Raw genomic sequence first — 14,647 nt, forward strand, 5'->3', positions numbered from 1 at the left:
GCAGCCACTGTACCTGGCCGCAGCCCCAGAGCCATTCCAGCCTACCTTAGGCCCCTAGCCCATGCAGCTCATGCCACACTTATCAAGCTGTCCTACATTGCATCAGGCCAGGCGAACACAAACAGGCCCAGCTATCCACTTACTAAACATTCAGTCTGTTGCCTCCGAGACCCAAACAAGAGTTCCTGCCACAGGCAGCTACCCAGAGCCCATTCTCCAATTAGCTGGGAGGCAGATTATTGTCTGGGGAGAATTATCCATCTCCAGCCCCTCATATTCAGCCTCTGCTCTCCTTGTCACCCTTCACACTTGCTCCAGGGCTTGGCTCTCCACCGATGGTGCTTCTTTACTTTCTCTTTTCAGGCATAAATTTGACAATGCCCATCAGCAGCCATTTTGTGATCACATTATTTGCAACGAAACATTGGATTGGGCATGCAAAATGGCGCGGGAGAAGAACCCCATAACCTCCATGGTTCAGTTTGATCCTTTACTGAAACGTATTCACTTTTCAGTGTTTTATGCTGTCAGGCCCTTGTAACATGGCTCCACTCAGTGAACCGAAGATAAAATTGGCCCCCTCTTTGGCTTTGCCCCCCAGCTGCCCCACTCCCACCCAGAAATGAGTCTGTTTGTTTTGTTGAGTTGTGTACAACTTGTACTTGTCCTACTTGTAAATCGTTGGATTCGGAAAACCAAACGCTCTGTTTCTTTGCTTCTCTATCTTCCGTCTCTTCTTCACCGCCGCTCTATTGCTGACTGCTGGAACTTTCTGGCGGTCTGTCTGATGCTAATTGGTGGGTAAACAGGTCTGGTGTGAGTCCCCCCCCACTCCAATCACACACAAACACACACACAGACATACACAAATACACACGGCCCCCTGGAACCTCTTGCAGGACCAAATGGCTGGCAATGCTTGCCCGCCATCTCCCGCTGAGCCCTGGTGTGCGCTTTGGTGGCTCAGGCTGCTGTTCAAGCCCAGCGGGGGTTCATTCACTCTCACACACACGCACACCCACTCATACACGTACAGACACACACAGTATCCTTGTGTCCCCTGCACACCCGCCACCCGCTTTCACACCCCAGACAGCAGGACAGCAGGAGAACACACACACACACCAAGGAACAGACAGACGCGGTCACTTTAGAGATGCAGGCCAAGCGCTGTAGGGGAGAAAAGTTTTCACTTAAACTGGAGAATTCTCTCTTCATTAGCGCCTTTGGACTTCAGGAAGAGTTCTGTTTATTTGTTCGTTTTTTCCTGTCTTTGTAGTTTTTGTTTTCATTCCTTCTTTGTCTGTTCCTCTGTTGTTTGGATACGGTTGGACTTAGTTGAGTTAGAAACTTTGGTTGAAACAGAAATAAAATGCAGTGCTGTTCCAAGCCAGCAGGGATAATCACTTTGGTTTGCACCTTACCTGCTCAATTTTGATATTTGGGACAAATGGAAGTGATTTGATTTAATCGGCACCAAATATGTCATGCTAGCAGGCATGTTGAGCTAAGAACAGTGTGTGTGTAATTCTGTTGGTTACGTCGCCGTAGGTGTTATGTGTTATCAGCATTAGTCACCAATGCTTGGACAATGCTTTCATTCTGAACCAGTCTAGTGGACTATTTGTCTGTCTGTGTGTGTGTATGTGTGTGTGTGTGTGTGTGTATTTGACAGATGCAGTATCGATCAGGGGTCTTCAGACTGTTTCAGTGGCCTGACCCTTTTACTCCTCTTTCCCCTTCACTCTTTTCTGTTATTCCCATTGCCCTCAATCTGTCTTTCTTTTTTGTATGGAAATAATGGGTTAGGGAGGAGTGTGCAATAATTTATATGGATTTTGCAATAACGTGCAAAATGTGAATGTTGGTGTGTTTGTGTGTGATATGTTTTTGAGTCTAACACAGTCAAAAGAGCAGGCAGCAAACTCACAGTCCCCTGGTGTGAGTGTGAGTGAACATCCGCTCATATTCATGTGGGTCGGGTCAACATAACTTGGCCAATTTAGAAAACCAGACCAGGTGCAAACACTTCACCTCAGTAAACATAAGTGGTTGTTAGATCAATACGCAAGAAAATAGTATAGTTTGGCTCATTCCTTAAATCCAGTAAACTCAGACGAATCACAGGGTATTGTTTGCCCCTGGTTTGTTGACCCAACTCACACAAATGAAGACAGACCAGCATGCCTTGCTCATGTTACCTCAGGGGTCTAGCAGTTCACAGATGAAGATTATTCAGGGTCCTCTAGATGCGGAGGACAATCTTGAGTAGAATCCTGACTCTGATCCAATATCCAATGTCAGCGCAATGAAAACAGACCCAGAGCAAGAAGATTTGAGGTGGAAGCAGAGTTTTGGATGAGCTGCCTGTGTGATGTCTTTAAATTGTGTTGTTGTTACAAGGTACTGAAGCCCAGATTCTTGCTGGAAACGTTCAAACGTTGTTGTGTTATTCCATGAAAGAATCCATTAAAGTTCTACTCATAAATAAATGGAGTTCAAAATATAGTCTTGAGAATGTGCTTTACAAATGTTTGCGTGCTTACAAGAAGAGAAAATGTTTGTATTTATATCTGTATATGAACAGGTAAATACAGTTAATTTTGATTCAATTTCTAGTTTACTCCTGTTCATACCAGTATATTCCCCCTGATATTCCCATGGAAAGATTCCATCTTTGAATTTTCCAGGAAATTTGCAGCCATCAGCCCAGAACACTTCAATTTAAAAGTTGGATATCTGATGAAAGTTCTATCATTGTATAAGACCCAACCAATAAGCTGCACATCTCCAGCAGAATCGCGATCCAACTGCACACCCACCGGGCAGCTCCAAAGAGTCGTGGGCCCCCCCCGTGCAGCAGGACGCCGCGTTCAAGATGTGATTGTTCGCATCACATATTTGGACTTTGATTGAAAGGAATTGTTGCCTATTGTGGAAGAGGAACAGATTTGAAGATGGTGTTTTGATGCACAGGCTCGGCAGCAGTCGGCCTTCGCTGGCACCAGTCCTTTGACATCCGTGTGTTGTGGCTTCGCCCGGAGGCTTTAAGTGCATACTGAACAGAGGAAGCAGATAACGTTTGAACGCATGAGCATCAATGTTAATGCATCACATCTACGCATTTGACTGTTTACTCTGTCGATTTTTAAACCCCTACTATTTATTTTAAGGACAGAAGTTGTTTTCATCTTTTTATCGCTGTGTCCTTCTGTCCAGACAGGACAGAGAGGCGGCAGAACGAGCCCATGAAGAGAAAATGACGTCTGCAACCCTCACATGGCGGGAGAGGGAGAGAGAGCTGGCTGTGCTGCTGGAGCAAACGGAGGCCAAAAACCTGCAGAGAGGTCAGTGCATCTATCACACGCAGTCCAGCAGAGACCAGGAAAATACTTGAGTCATAGCGTCAGGTCCTTCCAGTCTGTCTCGCTTATACTGTCCTCTATGATGTCACCTCTGCAAACGTAGACCTCTCATAACCCTGTCCATATTGTAGTCACTGCAGGAATATTGAATTTGGAGTCTTGTGTTACCGAAACACTTCGTAACATGTCCACTGGCTGCAGCTGCTTCCTCTTCCTGTTATGCTTCAAGCTTGGCGTGCGTGCGTGTGTGTGTGCATGTGCGTGTTTGTGTGTCTCTTTAAAGCCGCAATCCATTTTTAAGTTGTTTTACCACAAAATACATAATTTTAAAAAATCCGTGGCATTTATGATGCTGAATAATGGCTGTGCAATAAAATCCATGTAGAAATATATCAATGTGTGTTTTTTTTATTATACTGACTCTAGTACTGATACCATATCCTCTAACAAAATATCATCCCATTTATGTTGTGGTTGCTACTTCAAAAGGCTACAACTGTGCAACTTTGCAAATATTTCCCAGTAAATCCATGAACTGGAAGGGACATTTTGAATGATGTAGTTTTGACAAATTTTTATGTATTATGGTGTACATTTCATGTGTGGACAAGCTGTACTTTTAAGTGTATTTTTAAATTCTCACTAGATTATGTAGAGTGTAACATATTTGACAATTTAGTGTGATACCATAATACATTATGGTATCACATCCTAGGACATCCTTGCCAGTACCCAGGCCTACTCATCAATACTCACCCTCACCCTGTACTTACTGTTTTGATGTACTGAGTAGTGTGTATTCACAAAGAGGAAATTCTAGCATTCTTTTGCTGCTGCATAAAAACACAAGAAAAAGATTTTTTATTCACAATGTATAAGTGCCTGGAAACAAAACTAAGAGGACCAAGCTGGGAAAAGCGAAGTGCATGAGACTTCAGTCATCCACAGGTTTTCAGTGGACTTTGATATAAATCTTCACCGCAGCACTTTCTCAAATGTGCAAGGACAGCAGGTTTACTTGCAGCACTTGCAGGACACAGACAAACTGGTTGTTCCACAGAGGGGAGGGCGATGTGAGGATGGGTGGAATAGAACAAAGCAGGACTGAACAGCATGGTCTCCACAAAGTCAGGAGAACTGAACTGAAAGAAGCAAAATGGCCGAGTTGATGAGGGTCCTTCCAGAATCTCAGCCCTTGAGCTTCAGCAGGGTGCGTGTTTGTCTGAGCAGCATCTTAAATGTGCATCCTCCAGTTGAAGGATGTTTAATCTACTCACTGCGGCACCTTGCACCCCACTAACACAACACAGCCTGAGTGGGAGGGGATGAACACAACTCATGTGAGAAGACTGAGACGGAGTTGAAGTGACCTCAAAAGATCAGAACAAAAAGAGCAAATGAGAAGCCGTAAGAGGCCGGTAGCGAGGCAGAGCAGAGGGAAGGTGATGGGAACAGAGCAGAGAGCCTCAGCTCAGAGCTCCCTGTCTGTCTGCACAGCAGAGCTGCTGCTGCTAGCACATCTGTCACACCATCTGGATCACCCCCACCACCACCACCACCAACCACCACCCACCCTCAACTGCTCTCTCTCCTTCCTACCCTCCCTCTCTCTGTCTTTTTATTTACCTGTGGTTTCCTTCAACAACGAGGGAGCCTGCTGGTACGCAGAACAAAGATAGAGGGGTAGAGAGGGAGGAATGGATGGAGGAAGGGAAGAGGGGGGGGAAACAAAGGGTTTGTTTCTGGCGCGTGGCGGCAGCACACATGTTGTCTAAAGAGAGCTGACATCAGAGCACAGCAGGAAACTGTGGATGGGGAGGGGATGGAGGGGTGGACGTCCTTTAGTAGCTCGCATCACTTCCTCTCCCCGTGCAACCTAACAGACGAGCTGGATAATTAGCTTTCTTGCTCTCCAAATCCCGCCTCTCTGTCCATCCGTTTGTCCCTCGATCCATCTATACGTCCCCCTCCGTCTCCACTCCCTCCCACCTTTTTTTCAAATTTTTTTTCATGTTTCTTTTTTGAGTAAACACGTACAGAGCTGCCTCTAGATGGTATCAGATATTTGTTTCCCTCCCTCCCTGCCACGCTCCTTCCCTCCATCCCTCCCTCCCTCCCTCATTTTTCCTCTGTTTGTTTCCAGTGCCAGTTCTGCTGTGTTTCTGTGTCCCAGGGTTCTTTTTGGCCTACGCATGGCCAGACGCATTCAAAGCCTGTTCAGCTAATTAGCATTCTTCATGCAACTTTTCCAGCACTGACCAAACTTGGTTGAGTGTACACGTGTGTGCGCTTCTGCGAGTTTTTTTTTGAAAAGTCCAGTTTTGTGCTGTGTGGCATCCATTTGTTATCGATGACAGAGTGTTTCTTGGATGTGGTGAAGCCAGTAAAAAGTTAATGTTTACATTCCAAGCAAGGAAAGAAACAACAGTAGGTGCTGATGCTCAGCTTTCGCCTTTATATTTACGTGGCATTTCTGCTCATAGAGGGAAGAATGTAAAATTCAAGGGATTCCAATTTTCGGCTGCACGTAAGGGTTATGTGTTGGAGCACAGATCCACCACCATAGACTACATGTCTCCTCCTCTGCTTTTCATTTTATTCTTCTCCAGAATCTACCGTGCACAAAAAACTCTTCATGAGTCTGAGCTACTTTTCAAAGACTGCGAGTCCTTGGTGTTTTTGGTTTCAGTTGACTGTAACAGAATGCTGGAGCAGGTGGATCATTCCCTCAATCCAAACGGCAGCCATTGTTATTTTGAAAGAGCAGACATATGTTGGAGAGCGGAACGTGGATCATTTCAAAGGAACGATGAAAGCCCAGTGTTGGATTGTTCAGAAAGAGGCCCCCATGAGCACACGAGGACGTGGCAGGAAGGGTGGAAAGGAGAAAGAAAACGCTTTCAAACAGCAATACCTTCTCTGTCTCCATCTCACTTTACCCTTCTCACACTTGCACTCTACTTCTGTCCGTACATCTCCGGTTGTTTGAACACTTATTTTTACACAAATGTCTAAATTATGGGGAATAAATTCAATGCGAGGTATGGAACGTATAGATTTTATCTTGGCTCTGCAGACATCTGCTTTTGTAATCGCTGTGAGTGTGTTTTCTAAGCGCTGTGAGCTCAGTATTGTTTCTGTTTGGATCTTAAAAGAACTTCAAATAGGATCAACAATAGATTCTGATTTTTTTTTTAAACAAAAGAGATGTTACATTTTATTTTGTTGAATATAAATGAGATATTTTCTACAGCCTATGCTGAAAGAGTGTGTGTGTGTGTGTGTGTGTGTGTGTGCGTGCGTGTGTGTGTGTGTGCGTGCCCACGAGTGTCACCTGTGTAACTTTCGTATGAGACTGTGAAAAATGTTCCTCTGTAACGTACACAGACCAGAAAGGATCAATAAAAATCAAAAAGCTAAACTCTCTAATCACTAACTGTACATCATCTCCGTGTAGTAGAACTGTTTGGACTTGTAGGAATTGTTTTTCTTAAGTTTTCTGTGACTTTATTATCTCATTCTTTCCTCTGATGTCCCTTGCCAATGTTTTCTATTGAACCAGCATGAATCTGGATTATAGTTATACATCTAATCATGTTAATATTTGTGTAATGTCTTCGTGCTGTTTGTGAAATTCTCGCTGGTGCCTTCTGAATGAGCGATTGCCTCTGATATACTGGACTAGGAGTTGGACTATTTCTCTGAAAAATCCCTGAACAACTTGCAGCACAGCTACTATGTGCAATGTGTTTGAATATATTTATTTATCTTCTAGTAATTTGATTCTGTCAGGACCGAGCCATCCAGCAGCTTTTTCACTGCTTCTAAATGTCTGTGTAGGCTGAAAATAAAAGTTGTGAGAATTTTCTTCAACTTTTTACCTCTCACCTCAAAGCAACATCCTGTTTTCTTCTGATTTGTTTCAGCTGGAGAGTCAGAGGCTCTCCTGAGTTCACAGAATTCCCTGATCAAGAGGCTGAGGGACGAGTGCTGCGCACTTGGAGACAAACTGGAAGAGTTGATGAAAAAGAGCAGGTCTTTATTTTATTGTCATAAAAATTCATTTCCGTGACCAGCTATTCACAAAATACTTTCACTCCTCAATCCTACCTTTATTGTCTTTCCTGTTGGATTGTTTGCTGTCTAACTCGTTTATCCTCAATGTCGTCATCATCACCTCCTCCTCACCGAGGAGCCTTGTTTTTGTTTTGTCAGTTTGCACTCGTAGGCTTCATATGCTTAGCTGACAACATTTACCTGCGTAAATGTACACATCTTCTTCCTCCAGTTGTTTCTTCTGTCACTCGTTTATTCCTCTCTGTCTGCTGAACATTCATGTCATCATTTCATGACGGCCTCATCTATCCAGGCTGTTTGCAGAGTGTCCCTACATACAACACACTGCTATCCAGTCTGACCTGTTTCTTGTTAACCTGATGCTACAGTAGTCACAGCAGGCCTGCCCAGCTCTCCATCTGGGCTGCCTGTGTGTGTGCGTGCGTGTGTGTGTGTGCGTGTGTGTGTGTGTGTGTCTGTATTTGTATGAGAGTGACCCTGGGCCCAGAGTCCTCTCAGCTGTTGGAGCTGAGTTGCACATTAGTCACATGACAGCCCCCAATCTGGCCCTGCTAGACCACAGTGGCCTCACCAGCCACGGGACACAAGGACACAACACACACACACACACACACAAATCTGAAGTAACGTGTATTTTCTAATGGATGTACATTAATAAAAACACACCAAATACGTTGTGTGTTTCATGGGGAGGATTTCACTTGTACGCGCACACACACAAACACACTTACATCTGCGCTGTAAGTGTGTGGTCTGTAGTTTAGCAGCAGTGTGGTGTTGGTGTGTTTTGTGCCTTGGGCTGTTTGAGCTCCTGGAGTCCAAACCCAGTGTAGCGGTTAAAGTCCTGCTGGACAGCTTCAGTCAGGCTAAGTGAGATTATACTGAGACAGTTGCAGTGACAGAAATAAGGACATTGTTTTCATGAGTCACACACACACACACACGCACACACACACACACACACACACACACACACACACACACACACACACACACACACACTCAGAAGCTCACGAGGCCGCCTCCTGCTGACTGGCTGCTCTAAGTTTCTGAAATATGAAATCAAGTTTGAGATTTCCAGTAGGCTAAAGTTTCCGTTTCTGCAACATTTTGACCTGCTTCGTCGCTTCAGTTTCTTTGTTACATTTCCTGCTTTTATCTTTACTTATTACAAAGGAATTGAAACTGACAAAGCTTTTTTCATTCGTTTTTAATCACAACTCATTCATTATCAACAGATTATTAGGACTAAACTAAGCACATTTACTGCATGTTAAGATTTTTTTTTTTTTTTACAGCTTTGCTATTTGAATAAATTTAGCTTGTTTTTCAATAGATTTTTTTGAACAAGATTTATATTTTTTCCAACAAGAAGAAAGTTGTGGGTTTGACCCCTTGGAGTCCCAGCTCCTGAGTAACACCCCGCCCCCCATTACAGACATGGAGCCCCTTACCAGATGAGTTGGTCCACGATGGTGCACGCAGCTGCTAATGAACTGTGCTCCAATCAGTACCATGACTTTCTTATGTTTTTTGTGTGTGTGTCTGTTTATAGAAGCGAGCTGGAGCAGCTGTCTCTGGAGAAGCAGTACCTTGAGGACACAGTTAAGAGTCTTAGAGCGCGCTGCTCTGACATGGAGGACCAGTGTGTCCAGCATGGCCGCATGCACAAGTGCATGAAGGACAGGTACGCTAATGAGAGTCCTCTAAGATTTTTGTGCAAAACCAAAACACAGATCAGAACATTTTTTTTATTATTCAAAAACAGCAGCCTTGTTGAAGTATTTTCAAAGCTCCCTGCAAGTTGTAGCTTCTTTCCATTTGCCGACTCTGGCAGGAAGCTTTTACAAAATCAACAAATTTCCTCAGTCTGTCTCCTACCAGTCCATTTTCTGCAAATTTAGAGTTTTTTTTTTTTTTTTTTTTTTTTTGCATAGCTTCCATTTCTGCTGATACAGGGATTTTCGAGGCATCAGTAGTTTATTTCCCTGCTGTGTGTACAGAAGCGACATTTCCCACTTCATCAGGCTGCACACACACTGTTCTCTGATCAAAAACACAACTTATTTCCTCTTATAACAGGAGATGCGGCGGGTCCTGTGGAACACCACAGGGGATGGTAAAAATATTCAACAGCCCTGCAAATACTGAAGGGTGGGCCCTGGGATAGAAGCAGAACAGTGGTCAGGACGAGGAGTTGCAATCAAGACGTCCCAGACACAATATCAGATAGCAGCTGTGTTGGTTCCTTTTGGGATTTGAAGACAACTTTTGGAATTAGACAAACTTGATAAATTAACTGCGTTTGATAACACATGCAACCCACTCACTGTTTCCTACATAAAGACACTTAACCGTTTACTGTGTAATGAGCTGTAAATTAAGATTGTTACAAATTATAATCATTTTCCAGCCTCACTTACATGTGACACAAGAAGAGAGTCATTTAAAATCCAACTCAAAGCGATTGTATGGCAATTTTCGGAAAAGTAGTAAACATGCTGTGGCACTACAGTCTTCATTTGTCAAGAGCGTTTGAAGACAATACAGTATGGAGCATCTACATTTCACAGTAATTACAGAGTCAAAAAGTAAATAAAGTTCTCTGGCGTAGTGCAGTGGGCTGATTTCAGAGACATCCACCTGTAAAACCTGCAGGTTCTATCTTTGGCTTATGTTACTGGATCTGTGCAAGTGTGTTGGTGTGAGAATGAGTGACTGTGTGTGTGTGTGTGTGATGTGGGGGTCTCTTCCTCCTTAAGTGCGGACCCCAGTTGGTTGTGTGTGTCTCCACAGGACGCCTGGCATGTAGCCTGGTTCTGCAAATGTTGGCGAGGCTGTGTGGGTGTTGTTGCCCCACTCTGCAGGATCTCTACCCCAGTGCCCCCCCCCACACACACACACACACACACCCCCAAACCAGCTCCTACAAAAACCAGCTCCTACACAAAAACCCAACACACACTCACACTTTTCCCGGCTTCACCACTGACACTACATATTGTCTACCACCCACCGGTGTTAACCTGTCGACAGGAAGACGCTGCCAAAAAAATAAAGTTTACCAAGTCACAGCTGTCTCCTGGTTGTGACTCTTCTTTGTGTTTATTTTTTTTTGTTGTTTTTATTTCATGGACAGAAAAACAATTTTAAGTTGTCAAGGAGTGTGAAGTATGAATATTCTGTATGTTACTGCACATATGTTATGTTGGTATTTGTGTGTGTGTTAATGTGTGTGTGTGTGTGGGTTGCTATTGCGTGTTCTCAGGAGGTTTAGCAGAGTAGGAATCTGGCTGCCAAAAGTGGATTGGCTGGGAAGTTGGCACCTAACTTCTCTCTTTTCCCAACTGAACTATGATAATCACTCTTGGCATTTAGTGAGTTTTATTTTCTGCTTTGACACTTACTTGGTTGATGAATCCTCCTGATATTTGGAGGAAGAAAAAGAGTCTCAGGAGTTCACAGCCATGTGAGGTTACTTTTGGGCTGCTGAGCTGCTTGACCGCATTAGTTTCAATTCTTCCAGGTAAATCTTTTGATGTCTGTGTTCAGGGCAACATTTGATGGCTGAGCAGCAGATACATGCAAGGTGATTAATAAGCGTGTCAAGGGAGAGGCGAGAGAGCTGTGACCCACGTTTGATCTTTGGACGACGATACAATGTGATGCTGCCATAGAGTTGATTATATATAGTTATGAGTCTAGAAAAGTAGAAGTAGGAAGGTTAGGAAACCTATTTCCTGTCATAAATACTTTGTTGTGTTCTTTAATATGGTCACCATATGAGCTGGAATGCGATGTGTTACTTTAGCTGCAAGAGCAGGAATTAACCTGATATGATGTGTGTGTGTGAGTGCGTGCGTGCATGCGGTTTTCTTTCGTTTTATGTGTGCATATGTAATGGGTACCAAGTCTCTCTACATATGGTACTTTATGTTTGAATAATCCCCCGAGTGTGTGTCCGTATACTGGGTATATGTTAAATGGCCCCAGTGAGCCCTGAACACTTGGTGGGCACCCTGCTGCGTCACTCGGGGGTTAAGGTGTACGTGTTAACAAGCTGGTGCAAGTGGGTTCAATATCCAGCGCCCCGCCCCTCCCCACAGCCTCTCCATCGGCCTGCAATCTGTGCTGCGAAGAGTGGCAACAGCGCACCATGCACAAAACATTTGGAAAATCAGCTTGATTTATTTTTACATGGGCACGCTGATTGCCAAACTACACAGGGGTTTTAGCACACAATGTTTTGCTGCACCACTTAATTATTTATTTCACTATTTCTGTGGTGGTGTTGTTTGCTCGGTGGAGGGATGGAACGGAGGATGAAGAGCACCGTGATGCAGTTGACTCGTTTGGAGGTTTAATGCTGCTTTAACCAACAGTAAAGAAAGGAAATAAGCAACATATTTAGGTCTTAGTCATAATATTTAGGTTTTATACAGGAGAGCGGGACCGGAATGGTGTTGCTTTTATTGAAGTCACACACAAAATCTCTCTGGATCGGTGAACCTTTAATTATTGTGCACTTCGCTGTGATACCTGATGTTTTTTTTGTTTTTTTTACAAGTTAATGAAAGTTCAGTACAAAGATTTTGATAGTGAATCTAACGAGATCTTTTTAGAAATGAAATCATCAGGTGTAATGAGAAGATGACCTGTTTGCCTGGCTTTTTCTTGGGGTTCGGTACAAAATCAGGAAATACTTCTGCATTTTACTGGTGTTTTTTTTTTCAGTACTTAACAAGTGTGACACTGTTAAAAGCTGGATTTTTTTTTCTGATAGAATTATATTCTTTAGAAATAGTCCCCCCAAAAAAAAGAATTCTCCACTTGTGTCCACTGTCCCTCTGCCCTTAATGCCTCCTCCTTTCTTCTCAACTCTTGCTCGTCTCCTCTCCTTATGTCATTTCACTTTCTTCTTTGCCATTCGGCTCTCCTCTCCATCGTCTCTGCGTTCTGCACCACGCAACCTTTCATCACCGCACAGCTGCTCACAGGCTGTTTTACCAATTATCACTACGCATGTACACACTTAGGTCACGTACACAGACGCACATGACAGACCAATATAACACAAACGCTCGCTTAGCCACATATAGCAGAATGTGTTTGTCAGCCGCGAGTGTGTGTGCTCGCGCGTGTCTTTGCTGCATGAGTGTGTGAGTGTTAATGCGAGTGCTCGGCTTTAAGGAGAACAGGGACATATACGCAGATGTGGCGGTAGATCCACAGGCTTCTCAGAGCCATATGGCCTCCACGAAGAAAGATGGTGCATGCGTCTGGAGGAGGGAGGGGGGATGGCGTGAAGGGTGGAGGAGCATTGGAGGGCCATGTGTGGCATGAGCTGTGCAAGCAGTTGTTGAAGTATGTGTGCCTGTGTGTGTGTGTGTGTGTGTGTGTGTGTGTGTGTGTGTGTGTGTGTGTGTGTGTGTGTGTGTGTGTGTGTGTTTGCGTTTGCACCAGAGGCTCCAGGAGATTGGTTAATGGAACAAATGGTCGCGGCGGGCCGCGGAAGATGGAACAGGCTTGCTGCTACCGCGGGCGGACAGCAAGCCCCGGGCGAGGGCTGCTTCATCTGGGTTGTTGCCACACACACATGCACATACACACACCCTCTGTCAAACCCTCGTCGCTCCTCTGCCCCCCACCCCTCCAAACACACAGTGTGCTGCCATGGCCCAGAAGCAAAAGGACGCTCCTCGCAAAACTTTTCATTTGCAAATTAAGTTGGCAGAGGCAGAAGAAAACAGAGCAGCTTTCACTAGTCTCATCAGTGTGTGTGTGTGTATGTATGTGTGTTAATGTATCCTTGCATATGATGATTTGTATGTGTGTGTGTGTGTGTGTGTGTGTGTGTGTGTGTGTGTGTGTGATCTGCGAGGAGATAAAGGGATGATGAAAGAGTGAGATGCAGACATTCCAGGGACTCTTTCACATCCTCCTGACTTTGCTGCCGCTGTCACCTCATAAGAGCTTCACACACCTCATCTGCACTACAAGCTTTATTTCACTTTTACGAGATCTTAAAAACATTGCTGTCACGTTTCCTCTACAACTTAAAAGAACAGTTGAGTGTGTTACAGATGTCGAGAGGCAATGTGATCTTGAAGGCGCTTCTGGACACATCAGCTTAGGATGTATCTGGAAGTATAGCATCAATTTAAAATCAAGTTAAAACAATTTTCAAGTTCCTATTTATTTGTGATACTTTAGTTTCTATTAAGGGGCATGAATAGGTTCAGCTCAGTAATGAATAGATGCCCGCCGTGTGAATGTGTGTAGATCTCAACAGGAGCAGTTTACCTCAGACTTAATCACTTTCTTGATTTCCATCTCTGGTCGTTACCTCTGGGTGGCGCTGATCAGTCGTCCTCGCTTCTCCTTCCCTTCTCACCGCCTCTATCTCTGCATCCCCCAGCTGGCTTCTGTAGCCGGCAGCGACCGCAGGGCGGCCTGCTGAAAGAGCATTGTCAAACGGTGGCTTTACAGCTCTATCACACACACAGACGCACAGATTTACAGCTCAGATGTGGGGCTGTAGCCAGAGGCTCACAAGCTGGAGTGCAAAGCGTCACATCTCGAGCCTCAGTCGATGACACTCGCTAACGCTACTTCATAAAACTACAAGGAGGGAACTTGTGCACAACACCTGCCCCTTTATTCAAAAAAAAAAAAAAGTTGAAAGTAACAGCAGCAGAGATGAAGTACTTTAATGGAGCGACTCAAACACGGGAGTTGAAAGAGTCAGCAGGCCTCAGAAAGTCTGATGATGATAGCAGCCAGCAGCAACAGCGAGACCTCAGCGATGGAATGAAAGCAGAGCCGCTTTGTTTAGTCACATCTATTTGATATTCTCCTTTTGTACTTTCCAGTTTTGTTTCACTGTTAACCGTCTCATAACATCTGACCTCACCACTGAACTCGTCACCCTTCCACCCGCCAGTGTACGAGCAGTCAAACGAGCTCCGAGCTTCTGAATGAATGTTGATTCTGGAAGATGAACTGGATTCTCACTGTTATGCTGGTGTTCTGGCTGCTGGAGTAAATCGTGGCATTTGTGAATGATTCCACCATGTTTTAGATGTTTAAACTCTTTCACGTGAGGCCCAGAAATCAGCTGGTTTCACACCTGTTTTTGCAAAGAGTTTGAAGTCATTTAGAAATCAGTCACGGATTCGAGATCACTTAGAATTTTTGATGAAAGA

At 44.4% G+C, this 14,647-nt stretch overlaps 1 protein-coding gene across 3 annotated transcripts in view; it reads left to right on the plus strand.

Annotated features, from left to right (window-relative positions):
- Nucleotides 1-14,647, plus strand: part of sdccag8 (SHH signaling and ciliogenesis regulator sdccag8) — a 42,917-nt gene that overhangs the window by 20,025 nt on the left and 8,245 nt on the right. The window contains exons 14-17 of one of the 3 annotated variants that reach the window (XM_086181176.1): nucleotides 3,220-3,347; nucleotides 7,292-7,400; nucleotides 8,998-9,129; nucleotides 10,239-12,554. In XM_086181176.1, the coding sequence (XP_086037302.1) occupies nucleotides 3,220-3,347; nucleotides 7,292-7,400; nucleotides 8,998-9,129; nucleotides 10,239-10,254 (385 nt within the window). In that variant the 3' untranslated portion in view covers nucleotides 10,255-12,554. Of the gene's footprint in view, nucleotides 1-3,219; nucleotides 3,348-7,291; nucleotides 7,401-8,997; nucleotides 9,130-9,524; nucleotides 10,218-10,238; nucleotides 12,555-14,647 lie in introns of those variants that run through there. The other 2 variants (XM_086181175.1, XM_086181173.1) reach the window with 2 other exon arrangements.

Source organism: Aulostomus chinensis, chromosome 16 (genome assembly GCF_037954235.1).
Source record: "Aulostomus chinensis isolate RoL2024-O1b breed Wild chromosome 16, RoL_Achi_v1.0, whole genome shotgun sequence".
In the NCBI taxonomy this organism is placed as follows: Eukaryota; Metazoa; Chordata; class Actinopteri; order Syngnathiformes; family Aulostomidae; genus Aulostomus; species Aulostomus chinensis.